The sequence below is a fragment of the Thamnophis elegans genome, chromosome 7 (assembly GCF_009769535.1).
Source record: "Thamnophis elegans isolate rThaEle1 chromosome 7, rThaEle1.pri, whole genome shotgun sequence".
Lineage (NCBI taxonomy): Eukaryota > Metazoa > Chordata > Lepidosauria > Squamata > Colubridae > Thamnophis > Thamnophis elegans.
The window spans coordinates 15,772,343-15,796,113 of record NC_045547.1 but is presented as its reverse complement, the minus strand read 5'-3'; the positions used below and the strand labels follow the sequence as shown (position 1 = coordinate 15,796,113).

Genomic DNA, 23,771 nt, shown 5'->3' with positions numbered 1-23,771 from the left:
ACATCATTCCCCCATCACTATCCTTAGATGAACTTCTCCCTACTGTAGAGACGGAAAGTGTCAATTGTTAGCTTTGCCTCATAGTTATTATCCTTCTTCTGTCTTGCTTGTAAATACAATGTAGAAGTCCTAGGAAGTCCTTCAGGAGGGATGAGGTCAAGTTCTGTTTGAGGTCCATGTGAAAATAGCAGTCCAGGCTCAATGGAAGGACTGCAGTGCACTTCGTCACCGCAGAAGTAGCGCTGTTGTGGCCAGCAGAAACAGAAGCAAAGTTGAGGAGGCTGAAATCGCTGCAGCTCCTCCACAATCTTGGGCATTTTCCTGAAAAAGGGAAGGCCAGCAGGTGGTCAGCAGTTCTAGCAGTAGTGTAGGATTGGCTTCATGGGAAATGAAGCAGACTTTATGGGTGACAAACAGTGGTGGGATTCACATTTTTTTTACTAGCGGTTCTGTGGGCGTGGATTGGATGTGGCAGGGGAAGGATACTGCAAAATCCCCATTCCCTCCCCACTCCAGGGGAAGGATACTGCAAAATCCCCATTCCCTCCCCACTCCAGGAGAAGGATACTGCAAAATCTCCATTCCCTCCCCACTCCAGGGGAAGGATACTGTAAAATCTCCATTCCCTCCCCACTCTTAAGGATAGGATACTGCAAAATCTCCATTCCCTCCCCACTCTAGGGGAAGATTACTGCAAAATCCCCATTTCCTCCCGATCAGCTGGGACTCAGGAGGCAGAGAATAGATGGGGCAGGGCCAGTCAGAGGTGGGGTTCACCGACAAAAGGGCGAATGACAAAACCGTGCCCGACTAAACCGCGGTGACAAAACCGCGTGTTCTAAAGCACTCCGACAAATGAGCGCTGAATCGCGCCGACAACAGTGCGGCGACAGAAGCGCGCTGTAAAACTAACCCTAACCCTAACCCTAACCCTAAATGTAACGCTAAACGTAACGCTAAACGTAACGCTAAACCTAACCCTATACCTAACCCTAAACCTAACCCTAACCCTAACCCTAACTCTAAACCTAATCCTATACCTAACCCTAAACCTAACCCTAAACCTAACCCTTACCTTAAATCGGCTTTCCGCCGACACGCTGTTGTAAAATGCCCTTCTGTCTCCGCGCTGTTGTCTCCGCGCTGTTGTCACCGCGCTGATGAAGTCGCGGTTTTAGCAACACGGTTTAGTCGGGCTTTTGCCCTTTTGTTGGGTCACGAGAGGTGGTATTTACCGGTTCTCCAAACTGCTCAAAATTTCCGCTACCAGTTCTCCAGAACTGGTGAGAACCTGCTGAATGCCACCTCTTGTGACAAGGGTATTGTTATATTGTACATATAATTCTATAATTTTGGCAAATTATTCTGTAACCAAAAGCTAACAGATCTTACCTCTGGGTGGAATGCATGGCAGCTGTCTGGTCGGCGTCTTAGTTTCTGAGAGCGCATCCTGTCGCATTTCACCGAATTGTTATGTACGCAGCTGTTAAGGCTAATAGCAGTGTTGGGAAGTGGAGAAATAGGGACATCTTACTTAAAATATCTAGAGTCAGCGGATGCTGTGTTGGCCAATAATTTAAATTTGTGACTAAAAATACCAGCTAGCCTACAGAAATGTGTTTCCATCACATACATAGCATTTCCTGATGCTCGAGCTAAGCAGGAGGCTTCAGCCCATGTGAATAATACTGCAGCAACGGGAGAAAGCCTACACATCAAGTCTTTGCCATAGGAAGAAGGTTTCCTAAATATTTTTCTGCCACCCCTGTGAGTAGCTCCAGTTGAGATGAGCTGGAATTAGTGACCATGTTTTCACAAAAACATCCCCAAATCATATTGAACCCGACAGGACTTCATCATAACCAATCTGGCCCACTTTACTTGTCATGACTTTTAGCTGGATTGAGGCCATCTGGGAGCAGGGGTGGGCTTCACAATTTTTTTAGCAAGGGGTTCTCTGCCTGGTTGCTGGGTAGGAGTGGCCATGGTGGGGGTAGCCTAGACAGCCTTCTGCAACAAGGTGGGGGATGTTTTTGCCCTCCCTGGGCTCCAGAGGCTTTCCTTGACCTTCCGGGAGGGTGAAAAACAGCCTCCCCAGACTCCAGTGGCCCTCTGGCCCATTTCCAGACTTCCCGAACTTCCGGTAAGCCTGTTTTGCGCCCTCCCCAAGAATCTGTGTGCGCCATGCACTTAACCTGCACCCAAAACAGGCCGCATGGGGACTCGCGGGGTGGGTGGGGCCAGCCAGGAGTGGGATTTGAGGGTTCTCCGAACTGCACAGAATCTTAGCTAGAGGTTATCCCAAACCCCTGTGAACCCCCAGCTGCCCACCTCTGCAGGCTGGGAGACTTCCTGGATGGGTAGCAGGCTGAATCTGCTGAAAGCAATGTCTTTCCCCTAGTCTTGGGACCCAGCCTGCAAGTTCATTTCCTCCTTGTGCTGAACTGAAGCTTATCAGGCCAAGACCAGATGTAATGTTTCATTAGATACATTTTCTGCATGTTTTATCTTTTCTCATCAACTCACTGGTTCAGAACGAGCATTTCCTAGTTATTCTAAAGAGTTAGTCTCAGCAGGCGAGAGCTGAACTTGGAAACTAAATCTTGAAAAGCTAAGCAAGGTTGAGATAGGAGGAGAATCCTAGAATGGAGAATAAACAATGACGAATACGATCGTCAAGAAAACTTCATGGATGTGTGAATGAAGTAGTTGACAGGAGCTAAATTTAAGTCAAGGGAGTCTTTTTTTAAAAATCCTGAATTCCCTGCAATTTCTAGGTAAGATTAGTAATATTTTTATTTTGGCAGTTGTACCCGGCCATCTATAGTACTGTTGCAGATCACTATGGATTTCTGATCCCAAAATTGAGAACATTGTCTTCACATACTATGCCAATCCAACCAAGTAGTCAGGCTATAGCAAGTCATGTGGATCCAGAAATGTAGGTGATCGGGGTAATTGAATCAATCCTGATTTAGAGTAAACTCTTGGGTAAAACTGCAGTGCCAACCCAATTGCTAAAGTGGTTTGTACATAGCACTCGAGATAAAATCAAAAGCATTTTGCTTTTAGTGTAGTTTCTAATAGAACGACCTGTCCTTCTATATCCCCACTGACTCCACAGGCCTTGAAAATTAAAATTTTGAAGAGAATTTGGAAAACAGCAAGACTTATTTTTCCCTGCTTACCTTCGTAAGAAAGAATTACGGAATCCAGAATAGCACAAATATTTCACTTTGCCTAAAGTGTAACAAGCAATAATAAATTACTGTGAGTAGCAACTAGCAATATAGTACTGTTTGGGAGTGGTGCGGTGGGCTAGAGGTAGAACTCTCACCTCACAATCAAGAGGCTGTGAGTTTGATCCTAGGTAGAGACAGATATTTCTCTCTCTGGGCACACTGGGAATATATCTGCTGAACAAAACTCCGCACTGGCAACAAGAAGGGCATCTGGCCAGCTCCATTCTCTTGCACAGACTCCACCCCGCAAGGGATGAAAAGAGGATGAATATAATACTGTTTCGACCTCACTTTTTAACAGTACTGTTTTCATTCCACATTTAAACAGAAGCATGTTCTATTAATCCCTTTTAGAGCTATGAAGGAAAACGCTAGATTCGTACTTCATTTGTGTCTAATGAACTGCCAAAGGGTTGCAGTCCAGTACAGGGAATTGCCAGGGAAAAAGATATATTTGACTTCTTTAGCTTTCAGTGCAAAAGATGGGAAGATGCTGCAATCACAGGTGGCATCGGTTACCAGGAGCAGAAGGTTGCTGTTCATAACTTGCTGTGCCAAAAACATCCTGCAAGATTGAGAAGGACACCCGCCCCCCGAGAGAGACGTTATATTTCTTCCCAAATATTATTCATATTAAGAATTTTAATGGCAGTAGTAAAAAACAATTGCAAAGTAAACTTTGCAAAAGAGGAAAGAATAGAATGTGTAAGGAAAGAGAAAAAAGAGTGTGTAATTAAAAAGAAAGACATTTATAAGGAAGCAACATTCAACCTTCGTCGCAAGTATAAACAAATTTAATAAGTCTTCGCTCTCCATAAGGTTAAAACAAACAAGTCTTCATCAATTCAATTCTGGAAGTTGGGGGTCCACAAATCTTAAAGTTGCCAAGACAGCCTTGGATGAGATCCGTGATGGCGAATCTACGGCACACGTGCCAAAAGTGGCATGTGGAGCCATGTTGCCTGGCATGTGCGGCATCACCCGTTCCTCTTCCGGGTTTCTGGCACTCATGCGCAAGCGACGATCCACTGGCCTTTGTACGTGTGGCAGTGCCAGAAACCAGAAGATTTTCTGGTTCTTCAATTTTCCGGCGTGCGCATGCATGCCAGTAATGAGAAAACTTGCGTGCCCTGAGTGGCATGCGGAGCCATGTTAGCTGGCACGTGAAGCACCCCCTGTTTCTCTTCTGTGTTTCTGGGTCTCTTCTGTGCGCGTGACAATCAGCTGTTTTTTGTGGGTGTGGCAGTGCAGGAAACCGGAAGAGCTGGTGTTTCAGTTTCCGTTGTGCGCATGCATGGTGGCCAGCTGAACATCACACGCGCCTGTGTGCCAGTAACCAGAAGACAAGCTGGCTGGGGCGCATGTGCGCACCAGAAACCAGAAGTTCATTTCCCGCTGTGCGCATACCCACTTGACAGTTTCTCTTCCAGAAGAAGGTTCGCATCCTTGCCTTATACTATGAAGTCGGTGATGTTGTAGCATCATTTCATTTTTTAGATACATTAGCTGGCTGGCTTCCTAACTTAGTCAATTATCAAATTGAATTGTTTCAAAGGAAGGAAACTGAAGAGAAGGGGATGAAAAGTTGGATCCCAAAGCTCATTTTTAATAGTCTTTGGAGAAGAATGCATAATAAATTATTTTGCGTGAAGTTGGTGGTTCAGCAATTGTAAAGGCTTTATTAGGATGGCTGGTGGCCAATTTGGTATGTATAGTCACCCAAGGAACCTAAATGCTTTATTACACTGACTTGTCCTTATTTGTTTCCTATAAACTACTTTCTCTCTTAACAATAATGTGGCACAGTAGCTTGATAGACAAATAAAGTTAAGAGGTATTTGTAAGTCACTGCATGGGAGCCACAGTGCTCTGCTGCCCTCTACTGGAAATTTATAGGTACAATTGAATCATGATAACATCTAGAGAAAGGGAGATTTCTAGTTTAATACTGAATGCCACCAAAGATTTTGTCTAGGAATCAGTTATATTGGTGGAAGTTTCATTAAAGTTTTCGTATACACAGGACCATCCTGAAAACAGTATTGAGCTGGCAACTTGGTGTGAATTAACTGCATTTTCTAAAACTAGTAGTATCTATATACTAGTTTTTTAGCAGCAGTGACGATGCAATCAACTCAATTCACCCATTTCCTTCCATACATCAATGCCATTGTGCTGCCCCAGCAGTATATAGCTAGTGTAAGAATTAAGAACTGTCTCCTTTAAGAAACTACCTCCTGGGAAATGTAGGCAGAGACTGCCTTATGGGGAATGTAATTCCATGACATGTGATCACATCTCTGTTTCTGATTGGCCACTGGGGCATTTTGCCCGCCTGCAAAGTTTATAGCCAGTCAGTTTAAATGCCTTTGTGAACCGGAATAGTAGTGTTTGTATCTCCACTCAGCATGGGAGTGAAATTATCATCTTTTTACACCACGTGATGGGAAAGATTATGGAAAGTCAGAAGTATCTTAACACTGAACTGTAAGTTTTGCTATTAAGAATGCCTGATAATAAACTTGATCTGAATGAGATTCCTAAGCGTGGAGTTAACTGCATGCCCCGAGCAAGCCTACAACGCTCGAGGCAGAACAGCCATCATAGGCTATGGAGCTGCAAGGATCATGGAGATGCTTTGACAGAACACCAGTCCGAATATAGGAGGCAATTACAGCAAGCCTCATAGATGGCCCTCAAGATGCTCATTCAACATTCTAGTCAAAAAAGACTCCGTACCGAGGCAGTCACTACAACTACAGGTAGGCCTTGATTTATAACCAGTTGCTTAGCAACAGTTCAAAATTCCAATGGACTCCACCAAAAAGACTTAGGACCTGGTTCCAAGGTTCTGATGGCCTTCTATCTACTTCCAAGCTTTCGGCAACATTGCCTCATAGCAAACAATGAGTTCGTTTAACGACTATGGTGTTTGCTTAAAAGCCACGGTTCCCTAACAACTGCTTCAGAAAAGGTTGTAAATTGGTGATCCATTTTACAGTCAGGCTCCATTATGATCAAAAGTTGAGGACTAGTAGTCTTAGGTAGCTCCTTCCACTAGGCATTTGTGCTTGTGTGTCTGTATGTGAGCCTGTTTGTTAGTGTTTTGGGCAGCTGCACCATACTGGGTTTGGGCTTTTGTTTTTTTCTGAAATAGGTAAGGGTAAAGGTTCTCCTGGCACATATGTGCTAGTTGTTCCCGACTCTAGGGGGCGGTGCTCATCTCCATTTAAAAGCTGAAGACCCAGCGCTGTCCAATGATGTCTCCATGGTCATGTGGCTGGCATGGCTAAATGCCGAAGGTGCACAGAACGCTGTTACCTTCCCACCAAAGGTGGTTCCTATTTTTCTACTTGCATTTTTACATGCTTTTGAACTGCTAGGTTGGCAGAAGCTGAGACAAGTAATGGGAGCTCACTCCATTACATGGCACTAGGGATTCGCACCATTGAACTGTCGACCTTTCTGATCGACAAGCTCAATGTCTTAGCCACTGAGCCACGGTGTCCCTTTACCTTTTCTAAAATAGATATTCACAAATTACCAGAGAATCTTCTCTATCACCTTCATTCATCATAACTCATGTGTTTTTGTCCCTAATATGTTGCTTTTTTACTTTTCTCTCCCAAGAACAGAAGTCAACAGAAGTTCAAAGTATCTTGATTAAACTTGTGGAAGTTCTCCAAATATAAATATTTCAAATATTTCCAAGAAAACGTGCATCTTCAGTCAGTAGCTCTTCAGTTTGGTAGCTCTAGTGACCTTACATATCAGCACCATCTAACTAATCAGCTACTCAGTTTCAAATATTTTCAGATATTGAAATATTTCAGATATAAAAATGTTTTCCTTAAAATAAATTTAAGTGGGAATAGGGCATGCATCACAGGAAAGCATGGACCGTTCCAAGAAGATGACAAATAGCTGAGTCAACAGCTTTCATTTTTGAACAATTGTTTTCCTTCATTTTCTAACTATACAAATTTAGTTTATTGTTAAGACAGTGGAGAAGATTAACAATGTCTATATTTAACCCAGTTCTTGTTTACTTTTGTGTCCCCCAATTATCCTACAGTGGTGTTGAGTGCTATGCCCTCCACCATGAGAATAAGCAATCTCACAAAATACAATAATTGCCAGATGGGTTAGAGTTTTTCTTATGAGAACTGAAATGATGGTGCTCGTTGTAAAAGAACAGACTTACTGAGATTTTTACCTGTAACAAACCCCACAGAAAGACCCGGAAAATAATGTTTCATCTGATTCTAAAAAGAAAAAGTTCCGATGTGTCAGCCCTACAAAGTAGACCAGATTGTGAAACCATATGAAACCAATTCCATGAATGCAAGGACTACTTTTACCGGAACAGATATAATAACAATGGAAGATCGTTTGCAAGCCTGAATAGGCTTCTTCCTTCCCTACCTTTATGTGGACTAGGAAAGGGTTTCTCTGAGACAATTTCTCAAGATACTTTCTTGGACTGGACTCAAGCCCCTTTTATTGGGCGTCTACCTGCCTGTCTGCCTGTCTTAGCCTGCCCGCCCGCCCACCCACCCACCCACCCACCCATCCATCCATCCATCCATCCATCCATCCATCCATCCATCCATCCATCCATCCATCCATCTCTTTCTCTGTCTGTCTGTCTGTCTGTCTGTCTATCATCTATCTATCTATCTATCTATCTATCTATCTATCTATCTATCTATCATCTATCAACTATCACCTATCATTTACCATCTATCTATCATCTGTCCGTCCATCCATCCGTCTGTCCATCCATCCACCCACCCATATCTATCTATCTATCTATCTATCTATCTATCTATCTATCTATCTATCTATCTATCTATCATCTATCTATCTATCTATCTATCTATCTATCATCTATCCATTCATCCATCTCATCTCATCTATCAATCATGTCCATATGTACGTATGTCCGTCCATCCATCCATATCTATCTATCTATCTATCTATCTATCTATCTATCTATCTATCTATCATCTATCTATCTATCTATCTATCTATCTATCTATCCATTCATCCATCTCATCTCATCTATCAATCATGTCCATATGTACGTATGTCCGTCCGTCCATCCATATCTATCTATCTATCTATCTATCTATCTATCTATCTATCTATCTATCTATCTATCCATCCATCCATCCATCCACCCACCCACCCACCCACCCATCTATCTATCTATCTATCTATATCATCTATCTATCATCTGTCCGTACATAAGTACGTTGGTCCATCCGTCTGTCCATCCTATCATCTATCTATCTATCTATATATCTATCTATCTATCTATCTATCTATCTATCTATCTATCTATCTATCTATCTATCTATCTTCTATCATCAATCATCATCTTCATCATCATCTATCATCTGCCTAATCTCCTCCCTCCCTCCCCTACTTACCTAATTCGTATGGCTTCCTATCTTACTCTGGACAGCGAACAAAATTGAAAATATAAAACCAATTACATCAATACATACAAATATGTAGTAGCCAAGAATAAAATGTCCATCATAATGATTAAATCAACCACTAAATGGGTCCCTGCACAAACCTGGGGCTCTACTTCCAGGCACAAAGCTTGGCCTTTAAGGACTTATGAAAAGTCCAGCAGGGTTGGGGTCATCCTGATCTCCGGAGGGAGAATGTTCAAATGTTGGTAGAGGCTCTTCCTCCTGCCCTTCAAGGTCACTCCCTCTTCCTTCTACACAGTGTTAGGAACCAGAAGGAATACCTGTCTCCAGGTACAGCCCATTTATTGAGGGTAGGACAGTGTGATGACTTCTGTAGATGAACTTAAGGGGCAGGTGCATGCAGAAGGCAATAGTCAGGATCTTAAGCAGGACTAATTATTTTGCTCTTTTAGTGCTGGCAATAACAAGCAACCTGTATGGACGGGAAGAAAAGGGGCAAAATGTTTGGTTGCCTTGGGAAGCACAGATAAAGACCATTCTCTTACTTCTGACAGGCTCCACACTCAATTAGTCCATTGGCCTCTTTGATAGCCGGCTCGTACACAAACACAGGGTATTCAGTGTCACAGGGTTGCAGTGCATCGTGTTTCTTATGTTTGTGAGCTAGAATGGGAAAAATAGAAGGGTCAGAGGGAGAAAATGAGGCACAAGGAGAAGTGAAAAAATGTGGAGAAACAAAATGCAAGGACAGCCATGGCCACTAGGTGCCGCTGCTGAGCCAATGATTGAGGATGTCTTGAATTTATGAAGCTGAGTCTCCCTTCACTCTAGATATACAGGTACAGTTAAATCCTGTGGTAAAATTTTCAGAAAAGGTGACTTTTCCGGACCAGTCAGAAATTTTGAGAGTGACTGTCCAGCTCGGCTCAAAGGGGGGAGAAAAAGGGCAGGAAAAGACCTTTATAATTCTCCACAAATGTCTGTTCTTGGCTTAAAGCTGGGGTGTCCAAACTTGGAAACTTTAAGACTTGTGGACTTCAACTCCCAGAATTCCCCAGCCGGCTGGGGAATTCTGGGAGTTGAAGTCCACAAGTCTTAAAGTTCCCAAGTTTGGACACCCCCGGCTTAAATGACAATTGCATCTCTTAAAAATGAGTCAAATAGATTTAAACAAATTGGTGCCATAAATCATGCGAGGCTCAATGCATCTGGCCAGTCTTTGACGTGCACCTTACTGAAATAAATGAAACGAAGATGGCTTGGATAAATCTATCTAATACAATGGAGATTGCAAGAGAGAAATGCCAAGTGACTCATTAAACTGATTCTCGGCTGTAGATTTCCTGGGACCAGCGTGACGGTGGGAACTTTTAATACAAATAGCTAATATACAGGGGAAAGCTGTAATTAAAGCCAAAATGCCAAGTCATCGCCTGTATTTTTACTAAAAGCAATTTCAGTAATAAACTTAACAAAGCAACACCCTCCCCCCAAATTTCTACTTCTAGGATGACAAAAAGAGGTAACATTTAATTGAACTTGTCCATTTGTAATGAAAACTTTAGTTTAGTTTATACTTTATTTGTATGCTGCCCTTTTCCCTGGGGGGACTCCCCATGTTTGTCCTGGGATGAGAAGGATAATCAGTTTTTATGCTTGCTTTGAAAAGGAACTCTTTTTCCACTCAAATGCAATGTTATATTAGAGACTAATCTAACCAAGAAGCCGATAATCTCTTGGTTGCACGGGATGTCAACCAACGGAGGTCAGTGGGATACCTTGAAAGGGGATGGGAGTTGATCAGATAAAGAGGTAATCCAGTAAATATATAACCTGGTTTCCAGGAGTGAAAACTCAGTGATCCAACAGGGCCTGGGTCAGCCTCAATCGAAATGCAATGTTTGTTTAAGACTAGCAACTGCAAGACTATCATTTGCAAATCTGTGATGAAATTGCTGGCTCAGTGCATCATAGTAGCCTGCTGTAAGAAAACACTGCTAGTGTTTACCCCTCAAAATAGCATAAATATTATTATTTATTGAGATTAATTGGATGCCAGCTCCACTCTGAGCAGTGTACAAAAGTTTTAAAAAAGTAAAATAAAAATAGCATGTTGGCATGGCTACAATTTTGTTGTTTAAAGGACGTGTGTTGATTGTCTTTTTTTTTTTAGTATTATCCTATTATGATTTATGTTGTTTTCTCATTTAGTATCCAATGACCATCATTGAATTTGTATTTTATGATTTATGATGATTGTATTTTATGGTTATGATCGTGATTTGTCACTTGCTGCTTGTATGCGGGCTGAGAGCTTATGATGCACTGGAGACAAATTTCTCGTGTGCCAATAAAGAATTCTACTTCAATATGCCATCTATTCAAGGACCAATTTTACTAGGGAGAGGACCTTGAGGGAAATAGGCAAGAATTGTTACATAAGCAAAGAGGACTGGGACATCCTTTAAGTCCTGGGAAACAAGAGGGTATTCAGAAGAAACACGTCCTCTCTAATTCATTGGGACTGAAGGAAGGGGAGGTAAAAAGCACAATCTGGCTTGGAAGATTCTGCTATTATAAGGGGTGGGATTCTACCAGTTCGGACTGGTTTGGGTGAACTGATAGCTCTGACGATCAGCTGGGAGCGAAGCGGTTTGCTCTGACGATCAGTTGGGCCCGGCCACTAACCCCTGCTCTATCCTGTTCTTTATTTCCTGCTTTCTAACTCATCTCAATCACACGGAACAGTTGATTTTCTACCCAGCTGCTTTACTTACATTGCTGACTTGGAAGCTTCCAAATGCTCCATTTTTCAGTGCTGCGTGCACGAAGCACACATACACACAAAGCGCGCACCCACAGAACCGGTTGTTAAACCGGCAGCATTCCACCACTGATCATAACCTATCTTAATAAAGTTTAGTTCTACTCTGTTTAATGATCAAGTTCTAACCTGAAGGTCTGGCAGCAGAGGCAGTATATTCATTTATAGGTAGTCTTCCACTTACAACCGTAATTGAGCCTGGAATTATGGTTGCAAATCATTAAGCGGGTCATCATATGATTGACATTTTTGCGATGGTTGTGAGTGAACCTGTGGTTGTTAAGCAAACCCATTGTCTTACAATGGGTTTTTTTTTTTAAACCGGAGGTAAATATTGCTTTATGGCAAAATATGTAAATTGTGGACACTGCACATGGTTGTAAATGTGGACCAGTTGCTGAGTGCCCGATCTGCAATCATATGAGTAGGGAGGACAGTTATCAGAACTGTGAATCCAGGATGTATCTTTTTTGGGTCCATTGCAACTTCAAGTACTGTATTTTTCAGCGTATAAGACACACCAAGATTTTGAAGAGGCAAATTTTAAAAAAAGGGTTTTGTGCTCCCAAAAACAGCCCATTTTTCATTAAAACGGGCCCATTTTTTGTCAAAAAAAGAGGCATGCATAGCCTTTAGGAAGCTTGTAGAGTGCTCCTGGGGGCTGGAGGGGAGCAGAAACGAGCAAAAACCGGTCCATTTTTCGCTCATTTTTGCCCTCTCCAGCCCCCAGGAGCACTCTGGAAGCCTCTTAAAGGCTATGCACCGCCATTTTTGCAAAGGAGGCGGGGTTTCGGAAAGCCAAAAATGTTGTATTCACGCACCCAGATTTTCAGCCTCTTTTTTTGGGGGGGGGGGAAGGCACATCTTATACTTCAAAAAATACAATAGTTGTTAAGAGACTGGTTATAAATTGAAGACTATGTGTAACATGTGAATGTAGTTTTAAAAACATGCAAAAACTGAATGAATATAACTAAGGGAAAACCATGAAGAAAATTTTTCCTCTTTTTTCAAAACTGAAAAATGTAAAAATGAAAAATGAAAAAAAAAAGATGTTAAGATGGAAGTCTTAGAAGAATGAGTGGAAGTTTCATCTTAGTAATATATAAAAGAAGCATCAGTCTTCTGTTTTCTATTTTTTTATTCTGCCATTGCTTCGATTTTTATGGACAGTAGTAACCTGTTCTGTACAATATTCATTGATTTTATGAAGTTGTGTAGGAAAATCTATATATTTTGCCCCATTTGCATCTACATATGTTATGCGTAGTTATGCTGCTATCAAACTGGACAAGAAAACATGGAGAAAAACCATAAAATATATTTAACTTCCATTGAATTGTGGCCTGATAATCAAGTAGAAAGTTATATTCCTGTTTCATCTTGAAAGATTTAATTTGAATATGCATAAATTGTGATATTATGACCTTTGTTGTTAAATCTCATACCAATCTTCTGATTCAGAAGACAAAACTCTTTGTATGACAACACTACTTACCATGATGGAAAACGGATTTGGCTGTTTTGTTCACATGGCGTAAGAAATGATGAGAATGAGTCCATCATGACATGCCCACAAGATGATGGTACAACATTATTGTGAAGAAACATGAAAGCGGGGAGGGGGATGGAAAATGAAGAAAGAAAGAAAGAAATGATACCATGGTATGGTGGTTAAAGCTATACAAGGTCACAATTATTCTATATGAGGTATCCCAATGCTATCTATAAAGGTTTTAAAGGTGATGGACCAGTACTCCGAAGTAGGTTTCTGGGCCCAATTCAAAGTATATGTCATTACTTTTTAAGCTCTATATGGGATACTGGGATACATCCAGGATTGCTTTGCAAAAAAGTGAAGGTGTCCACTCAGAAAGGTTCTGTTGACGGCTTTCTCTCCCTGAGCCATTCTAGATAACAGGTCTTTATGCTGTCAATCCCCATTCTGTGAGAAATTATTCTCTTGGAGATTCAGGTTTCCTCAACCTTGTAGAATCCAATCTGGGTCGGTCACTGGGACCAGAGGTTTAGTCTTCTGAGCTTTTGGACTTGTGATGGAGCCCATCCTCAGGGAACTTCTCTCTACCAGAATGTGTGCTTTTTTCCACTGGTTGTTATTTCCTTGTGCTGCTAAATCCTTGGCTCCTAAGTACCTGATAATTTGGTGGTAAATCAAGGCGCCTGTTTCCCAGCTTCAATCATTTCCCTGGCTATCTTTGTACCTGCTCAGCCAATAGTAGCTGCGAAATTGAATGTATGTCCTTGTTCATTGCAATGCGAGGCTATCAATGAGTTCAGGTCTCATACTTCTTGATTTACACCAGAGTACTACAATATCTCCATGCTGGGAATTGAAGTCTTTTTTTTTAACTGGACAACATCCAATAGGAGGAATTTTATACAGTATTTCTTAGCATTGTCAGCCTCCTCCGATATAAACTTTGTTTAGATTTCAGAAAACCATTAAAATGAAGATTTTTCCACCACTCTTGCCATGACCAATTATGAAAGGTTAACATAAACCCTGAACTCATTATACTGTTCTATTTTCAAATTTTAACTTTTGCTTTTGAACTGGTATCAATTTATTTATTTATGGGAAAATAAATATGTAAATAACGTGTGTGTTGTCTCTGCCTATCAGTTTCACTCTCTTTCTATGTAACTATCTTAAGCATAATATACATGGTTGATGTGATGATTGTCAAGATTTGGTGGAATGTATTTGTGATCCAACATGTAGTACAGTTCTTTTTTAAAATTGTTACTGTGGCTTTTTAGAAAAATGTACTTAACATTAATAACACTTTGGAAATTCAGGATATATTTTAAGAAATTATTCTCCCTCTTTTTTAACTTTTCTGATTTGCTTTGTCATTATGCACAATCTATAGTGCACAATTATGCACGCTATAGAGCACTGCACACCAGAAGAATTAGACACAAGAACAATTTTTCCCCGAACGCCATCACTCTGCTAAACAAATAATTCTCTCAACACTGTCAAACTATTCACTAACTCTGCATTACTATTACTATTAATCTTCTCATCGTTCCTATCACCCATCTCCTCCCATTTATGATTCTATGATTGTAACTTGCTTCCTTATGATTTATATTGATTTATATTGTTATACCTTATGTATCTTTTCTTTTATGTATACTGAGAGCATATGCACCAAAGACAAATTCCATGTGTGTCCAATCACACTTGGCCAATAAAGAAGTCTATTCTATTCTATTCTATTCTATTCTATTCTCAACAACACTAGAACTTTATTCTTTAAAAAGAAAAAGTTAAGTTAACCATATTTTTATTTTTAACAATCTATGAACCATGAGAACTTTTCCCAGTTAATATAAATGAAAATCTTATGTTAGTGTACTTCTGATTTAGTTTTTTTTTTGGTGTCCACTACTGATATTCCCTCATGTGTCCCAACTAAAATACTGAGCAAATTGGAATAAATGAACTTGATAATTTTCTATGGTCTTCTACCTATCTTCTATGACAGCCTAGTACAGACTATGTATCAAAAGTATCACAGAATCAATGTCATTAAGGTAAAGGTTCCCCCATACATGTGTGCTAGTTGTTTCTGGCTCTAGAGGTTGGTGCTCATCTCTGTTTCAAAGCCAAAGAGCCAGCGCTGTCCGAAGACGTCTCCGTGGTCATGTGGCCACCATGACTCAATGCCAAAAGGTGCACAGAACGCTGTTACCTTCCCAAAACAGATGGTTCCTATTTTTCTATTTGCATTTTTATGTGCTTTTGAACTGTTAGATTGGCAGAAGCTGGAACAAGTAACAGGAGCTCATTCCGCTACGCAGCGCTAGGAATTCGAACCACTGAACTGCCTACCTTCTGATTGACAAGCTCAGCATTTTAGCCACTGAGCCACGGTGTCCCACTCAATGCCATTAATCCTTGCCAAATTAATGCTGAGGTCAAAATGAGATGAATGGAATCCAAAATGTAATATTCTTTACGCTAACACGTGACAATTCTTTCAGGCTGTGCTAGATTGCATTATTACTTAGAACTTTTTCATCCAGGCTGCTATGTATTTTCGGTAATCCTGCGTACTCACCGTCAGCCAAGTTATCCGTGTGCCAGAAACTAAAAATGTTAAACTCCAAAAGGAATCTGTCAAAGAAGAAAAATACAATGTAGTTTATGTCAGCCCAGAAGGGCAGAGATGTTGTAAAACAGACAGGCAACTTCTGATTTGCTGCCCTAAAATTTGCCTTGAAGCTACCTTTATTTCTCGCCTGAACCAGGCATTTAAAAATCCTTCTTCCTTACTTTTTTTGACTGGGTAATTGTGTCTTAATTCCCATAAACATCAATAGCCATTCCAGTGGCAAGGCTGTCATTAACACGGTACTCCCAGGAGCTGGGAGGGAAATATTCTCAGTCACCTTGAAGGCCATCTGTTTGATGGTAGTGAATCACTGGTATGTGATATACAGCAACAGCTGTTGAGTATGCCTGACAAATTAATCTCTACAAGTATCTTGGAATCTGGTTCCATGCTCAGAGGCATTTGTTTGGAACCCTTTCATCCGAGACCCACAGCGTCATGGAATGCTGCTGCCCCGGATGTCTTTATCATCAGCAAATTTTTCTTACTAAAAATCCCTGGTCTCCCATTGATAAAGTGACAGGTAGACTCGCTCAGGAGCAGAATGGCCTCTTTCCAAATGCGCCTTCATTCACACAGTTCACTTTAGAACACCCAGTTGGCCGAATTTGAGAAACGAAGAGTAATTCTGAAGACTTGTGGACAGGGGTGGGCTGCTGGAGGTTTGCAGGGGTTCAGGAGAACCTCTAGCTAAGATTCTGTGATGTTCGGAGAAGCCCCAAATCCCACTCCTGGCTGGTCCCGCCCACCCCTCCTCTCCCCGGAGTCCCCACGCGGCCTGTTTTGGATGCAGGTTTGGATGCTTGTTTTGGATACAGGGTGCGCATGGAGGCTCGGGAGGGCGAAAAACGGGCCTACTGGAAGTTTGGGAAGGCCAGAAACGGGGCCGTTTCCAGACTCCAGAGGGCCTCCGGAGCATGAGAAGGATGTTTTCGCCCTCCCAGAACTCAAGAAAAGCCTCCGGAGCCTGGGGAGGGCAAAAACTCCCCCACCAGCCATGGTGCAGGAGACTGACTAGGCCATGGCCACGGCCACCTAGCAACTGGGCAGATAACCCCTTGCTAAAAATTTTGAAGCCCACCCCTGCTCGTAGATACTTCTTGATTTTCATCAAAGTATTGCAACATCTCCATGCTTGGAATTGCTGTCTTATTTTAACTGGATAATACCCGTAGGGGAAATTGTATCTTTCTTAGCACTGCTGGGCACATTGAAGTTGCTTTAAGATTTTCTTATTCATTTCCTATTATAATAAAATTTCATAGCAAGAGTACTATAAAAAGTTAAGAATATGCTTAATCTAAAGACCTCAAACATTCAATGCTTAACATACTAATTAAATTGTGAAACATAATTTTCTTCAGATGCAATTTTCCACTAGAATTTCCAAACGTTCATACTCACATGAAGAAATCGGTGATCATCCACTTTGCTGCTGCCAATAATGTATAAATTGGCTGTTGAAAAAAGAACGACTAAGTCTCAAAAGAAAAAGAAGCATATTACATAGTGTACAATTTCAATTTTTGATTCCTTTAATAACTTAAATGGCTTTCTTTAAGAATCTGCAGGAATTATACAAAATGCATCCAAATCAGTTGTGAAAAATCAGGACATTTGAGAAAAATATATCAAATATTTTGAAAATAAAGTTTTTCCAGTTGAAAAGGCTTAAAAGAATATAGGTGCGTGGCTCCCGGTTCGGCCTGGATTGGCTGAACTGGTACTAGCAGTGGCAGAAGGCTCCGCCCACCCACCCAGACGCATGCACAGAAGCGTTGCACGTGCGAGTGCACACGGGAGTGCGCCCAAACTAGTGGTAAAAAAAATGGCAACCCACCACTGCCTACACAGTTCTTTTGGATCATGCAGTGCTGAAAATATTGTTTATTTTAACAAAACCCAAAGTATTTTGGATAGTAAAGCTACCAATTTTTTTTGGTCACAGTAGGAATAATGACATGTATTGATGATGGGTTATATTAATTCTACATTAACATTGACTTTGTCTTCTTATGAATACTTCTGAGCTACTTTTGCTATACATCTAAGTCTTCATCATTTTGACCAGACAAATGAAGCCAAACTAACTCTACTACATGGCATCGGACCTGGGTGCCTGAGAGACCGCCTCCTGCCAATTACCTCCCAAAGACCAATTCGATCGCACAGGCTTGGCCTTCTCTGGGTTCCATCTGCCAGCCAATGCCGACTGGCGACCCCCCACGGGAGAGCCTTCTCTGTTGCTGCTCCGGCCCTCTGAAACGAGCTCCCCGTGGAGATCCGGACCCTTATTACCCTCCCGGCCTTCCGTAAAGCTATTAAATCCTGGCTGTTCCAGCAGGCTGGGGGCTGTTAAAGCACCCAGCCCCGTCTTAATTGTGACTGTTGTAGATTTTAAAATTGTTTGTTTGTATTGTCTTATTTATTCCCTCCCCTGTTTATTGTGAGCCACCCGGAGTCCTTCGGGAGTGGGCGGCATACAAAACCAATAAACCTAACCTAACCTAACCTACTATCTTCAGGATGTATAATTGATAATGTACTGTACGTGGTTAAAAGGTCCTTGCATTTCCACACATGCGCAATTCAACCTTAAAGACAAAAAGGCAACCATCTTAAGAGACTTGGGATCAGTTTGAATAAAAAGAAAGGAAGAAGGGTCTGTACAATATCATTCTAGTAAAGGTCCTTCATAGTTAAGATAATACAAATGTGTTTTCTTCTTCTGTTCAATTGTGTCCAATTCTTGGAAACAGCTGAATAACTTCTTGCCATTTTCTTAGCAAGATTTTTCAGAAGTAATTTGCCATTGTCTGCTTCCTAGGGTTGAAACAAAGTGACTGGCCCAAGGTGGCCTAAGGTGAGACTAGAAGTCTACCAATTTCAAACTTGATGCCTTAACCACTACACCGAATTGTGTGTTTACAAATTAGTTAAACCCAGAACAAATCAATTCAACCATAGCAGAAAATCCTATTGTTATTAGATAAGGGAACCTATTATGAAATTTTTTGGAGCTAACAGTATTTTTCTGGATTATCTGTATAGAGCTGGTAGGTTTGAGGGTCTGCTAGTTCAACTATGGCTCTAGAATGGTCCAATGTAATTACTGCAATTTGAGCCATATATGGTTTATTTGCTAAAGAAACAAATGCACAAATAATGCAAGAACCGAAAGAATGAAAAGTTCACCCTTCGCTTTCCCAACCTAGAATGAATTTGCTGGGTAACATCCATCTTCTCTAAATTAATATATATGCGCTGTCACTTGTCCAGTACAAATAACTCATGGGAGAGATCACAGAATCAAGGCTGGAGTACTCAGCCAATTCATCTTAAAAGTGTTCTCTCTCCTGCCCCCCCTCCCCCCAAAAAACCCTGGTTTATTCCTTCTGCATGAACCTCATTTGCTCAGGTCTTAAGTGCACCCAATTGCCAAGTACAACTCAGAAAATGAACAAATGAATGGAGTGATTTACATTCTTCCTTCCATTAAGGAGCTCCAGGTGATATTCATAATGCTTCCTTCAAGCGTCCATTGTTTTTACTTCTGCTCTAGCAAAGTGTATGGACTGGAAGCAAAATGACAGTGGAAATCTAATGTTACCCCACGAAATCCAGCAATTTCATGAGAATCCTTTCTCATAAAACTCAAGGCTTTTGAACTTGGCTGCTGAAAGGTTTCAAAGTTTATCATCAACACTGGCCAATTTGTCCACCAATGCAAGGAATACAGAGTAGAAATCCCACCCTGTTCTAAAGTCCTGCCTAATTCTTTGCTAGCCTCCATGTACAGATGCTGAAATGTAGGTAGTGGCCTGTACAGCTTTTCTTAAATTTCAGAACACTCTGCCAATTATAGAATGGAAAGGACATATATAGATGGACATGCCTTGTCTTCCTCATCTGCCTTTGTCTGCAGGAGGAAAGGGAAATTTTCTGACAGTAAGAACAATTAATCAATGGAATAGATTGCCTCTCAGAGTTCTGGGTGCTCCATCATTGGAGGTTTTCAAAAATAGAGAAGGCAACCATTTGACCAGGATGATATAAGGTCTCCTGCCTCGAACAGGTTTGACCAGAAGATCTGTGAGGTCCCTTCCAGCCTACATTTCTATATTCTATTTTTTCTTTTGTTCTGGGAGAACAAAAGGAACTCATCTTATCAGAAAGAAAAGCATTTCTGAGCTTCTTTGCATCATTCTGTTCTCCCCCCCCCAATACATTCACAAATATACATTCTTATAGATACTATTAACATTTATCACTATCTTCTTACAGCTATAAAAAACTCAGTTAGTGTTTCTTGCCAACCCCTATTTCCATCTTATTTTGCAACAACCCTACTCCTTCCATCTTCTCAACCTCCCTTCTCTGCCCTCTTCTTTCCTCCTCTCCTTCCTCTTTCTTTCCCCCACTCCTCTTCTCTTCTCCTCCTTCTTATCCTCTCTCCTACCATTACTTCCCCTCCCTTACTTCCTCTGCTTTACCCTTTCTCCCTTTCCCTCCTCATCCTCTCTCCTTTCTGTTGTTGCCCTTGCTTATTGCCTTTCTCTGATGGATTCTCATTCTGTTCTACGCTCCAAGGTGGTACCTTGCTCAACAGTAGTAACTGTGAAAGGGATCTTGGAGTCCTAGTGGACAACCATTTAAATATGAGCCAGCAGTGTGCAGCAGCTGCCAAAAAAGCCAACACAGTTCTAGGCTCACCACCCTCCAGGCCTTCCGCTTAGCCCTTAAAACCTGGCTGTTCCGACAGGCCTGGGCCTAAAGACTTACAGCCCCACTCCGAATGGTATGATTGTTGTGTTTTTTTAGCTGTGTATGATCTTTATGTTCTGTAATTTTGTTTGTTTTTCCCCCCTCCCTTGAATTGTGAGCCGCCCTGAGTCCCCTCAGGGAAAAGGGCGGCATACAAATAAAGTAAATTCAAATTCAAATTCAATTCATAAACAGAGGGATAGAATCAAGATCACGTTAATACCACTTTATAATGCCTTGGTAAGGCCACACTTAGAATCCTGCATTCAGTTTTGGTTGCCACAATGTAGAAAAGATGTGGAGACTCTAGAAAGAGTGCAGAGAAGATCAACAAACATGATTAGGGGACTGGAGGCTAAAACATATAAAGAATGGTCACAGGAACTGGGTATGTCTAGTTTAATAGAAAGAAGGACTAGGGGAGACACGATAGCAGGGTTCCAATATCTCAGGGGTTGCCACAAAGAAGAGGGAATCAAACTGTTTTCCAAAGCACCTGAGGGTAGAACAAGAAGCAATGGGTGGAAACTAATCAAGGAGAGAAGCAACTTAGAACTGAGGTGAAATTTCCTGACAGTTAGAACAATTAATCAGTGGAACAACTTGCCTCCAGAAGTTGTGAATGCCCAACACTGGAAGTCTTTAAAAAGATGTTGTATAGCCATTTGTCTGAAACTGTATAGGGTTTCCTGCCTAGGCAGGGGATTGGATTAGAAGACCTCCGAGGTCCCTTCCAACTCTGCTATTGTATTGTATTATTCGTATTAAGTCTGCCTGTGACTTTATGATGGTGGTTTATGATATTGAGATACTTACACTGAGAAGAGGACGGGCACCACTATGATGGTGATGGGGCACTTTACACATGGCTTGGTAATCGAACATCTTCACTCTGCAGAAACACAAAAGTGACTGTGAGCTGTGGTGTAGAACAGCGGTTCCCAACTTTGGCGAGGTTAAGTTGAGTGGATTTCAACTTCCAGCATTCCCTAGTAAGGCTGACGGAGATCGCACTGGAGTAGAATTTCCACCTTATTCTCAAAGCCATCAGTTTACCCACCCCAATGCCGCTTGATTTAGCAACGGCCTTGCAAAGTGGTTTTTTTTTCCAAAGTTCTGCTCTTCAGGATCCTTTTTAGTGGAAATGGCAGAAATTAATCCAGATATATATGCTACAATTGCATTACAGCCATATTCTTTTGCCTAGCATATGACTTTAGCCTAGATTTAAATTCAGTTAATGCACAGAACTGACTTTAGATCATACTCTAAGCAAATACCTACAGCAAGGGTGGGTTCCAGCTGGCATGACTGGTGGTTCGCTCATGTACACACTTCACTCTGTGCACAACCGAAAAACAAGAAAACTGAAAAACAAGATGGCGGCACCGACAGTGCCAACTGGGAAACCGATTTGGGGGCATGGCAGGCCTGGGTTGCTGCCAATTCCGGTGACCCAGGCCGCCAAACCACTACCGGTTCAGCCGAACAGGGCAGAACTGGTAGGAACCCACCACTGAGCAGTACATTTATGCCGCCAGCTGGATATTGCACAGCGAGATTTAATACTATGTAGTTTGAGTTTGAGTTTAATAAAATTTGTATGCCGCCCACTTCCTTGGGACTCTGGGTGGCTCACAAGCAAGACAAAAGAAACATTCAAATTTAAAATAAAAATATAAATATTAAAATTCCACACCATCCATTCCATCCAAGTGGGGCTGGATATCAATCAACAGTGTATAATGTGTTATCTGCTATATTCCAAAAAGAGATTTCTTACTACATTTGCAATGTGCTCTTGCAATGTGAAAAAATACTATATATTATTTACCAAAATAACCACAGCTACTATGCTATTCACTCCAAAATCCTGACAGTCATTTCTGGCCAAGAATGACATCTCAGCCACTTTTCTCACCTAGCTCTGCCAGCTGTGTTATTTCCTTTGACCAGACTAGCAATAGCAATAGCAGTTAGACTTATATACCGCTTCATAGGGCTTTCAGCCCTCTCTAAGAGGTTTACAGAGTCAGCATATTGCCCCCAACAACAATCCGGGTCCTCATTTTACCCACCTCGGAAGGATGGAAGGCTGAGTCAACCTTGAGCCGGTGAGATTTGAACAGTTGAACTGCAGAACTGCAGTCAGCTGAAGTAGCCTGCAGTGCTGCATTTAACCACTGCGCCACCTCGGCTCTCGACTCAAATTGTACTGGACGTTATGCAAGAGAGTTCTGGTTGTGCTCCTTGTATCTTTTTTGATTATATGTACCTGACTTGGACCCTTTACATATTAGTCTGTAGGGCCCTATAAATTATTTTAAACTACAGTGAGTGGCAGTGAATTTCAATGGTTCCAGATAACAGACTTTCTCAGAAGTGTGGTCTTTGAACCTGAAACCACCTGGCCATCAAAACTTCCTTACTACACCAAACATAAAATTAGTATTTGTAAGCATCAAAGAGATTCAGATAGCAAGAAATTAAGTGGGGATGATCCACAGGGTAACATCTGTCCCTTTCATTCCGATTTTCATGCTGGAACTGATAATATATGAAGTGTCCAAGTTTGAAACATGAATAAGGCAGAACTGGTTATTCTGATAATATTAAAATGGGATTATGAGATTGACTTCTGACAGTTATACTGACATAAAGGTATGTGTTTGAAACCATTTTCTTCACCTCTTTTTCTAGCTGCATTTCAAAATATGGGTGGTGAAATATATTGATTTTAAATATTTGTTCACTTGCTGCATCAAATTAAGGATGACTGAGCTAGTCAACGGAAATTCCTCTGAGCAAAGTTTTTTTTAATTATATCATTACAGATCGATTGCACCTATCATCATGTACTTTGGATATCGTAGTGAGACAATACCTGCAGTTCTTTAGAACAAATATGTATTATAGGGAACAAAGTCAACAAAAAAAACCAGAATTGTATTTATTTACGTACTCTTTTCTGATGACAACTTCACCCTATCCATCATGCCATTGGGTTCTTCTATGGCAGTGTTTCTCAACCTTGGTGACTTTAAGTCCTGTGGAGAAACACTGTTCTATGGACATCTCCTGATCCTACACAAATAGCATTGAAAGATTCTGCTTCTAGCTAACTCTCTTGTGTCTATGGGTCTTTAGGCTACTCCATCCTTGTTTTGATTATACGTATTTATGCTGTGAAGCATTTTGCTTCTAACAGAGTCTTCTTTGAAAGGAGGAGAATATAAGGAAGAGATGACGACACTTACTTTCTGAGCATTCCCATGTTTGTGAGCTGAGTTGTAACAGAACCGTCTACTTCTCCCAAGAATTTTCCAATCTGCAACCACAAGTAAGTATG

At 41.3% G+C, this 23,771-nt stretch overlaps 1 protein-coding gene across 1 annotated transcript in view; it reads right to left on the bottom strand.

Annotated features, from left to right (window-relative positions):
* Positions 1-225: 225 nt before the first annotated feature.
* CACNA2D4 (calcium voltage-gated channel auxiliary subunit alpha2delta 4) overlaps positions 226-23,771 on the bottom strand; it is a 193,287-nt gene continuing 169,741 nt past the window's right edge. The window contains exons 32-40 of the mRNA XM_032221653.1: positions 23,680-23,750; positions 21,239-21,314; positions 17,063-17,115; positions 15,605-15,660; positions 13,012-13,032; positions 9,235-9,352; positions 3,695-3,807; positions 1,393-1,475; positions 226-321 (exon numbers count right to left, since the gene is read on the bottom strand). Of these exons, the coding sequence (XP_032077544.1) occupies positions 226-321; positions 1,393-1,475; positions 3,695-3,807; positions 9,235-9,352; positions 13,012-13,032; positions 15,605-15,660; positions 17,063-17,115; positions 21,239-21,314; positions 23,680-23,750 (687 nt within the window). The remainder of the gene's footprint in view (positions 322-1,392; positions 1,476-3,694; positions 3,808-9,234; positions 9,353-13,011; positions 13,033-15,604; positions 15,661-17,062; positions 17,116-21,238; positions 21,315-23,679; positions 23,751-23,771) is intronic.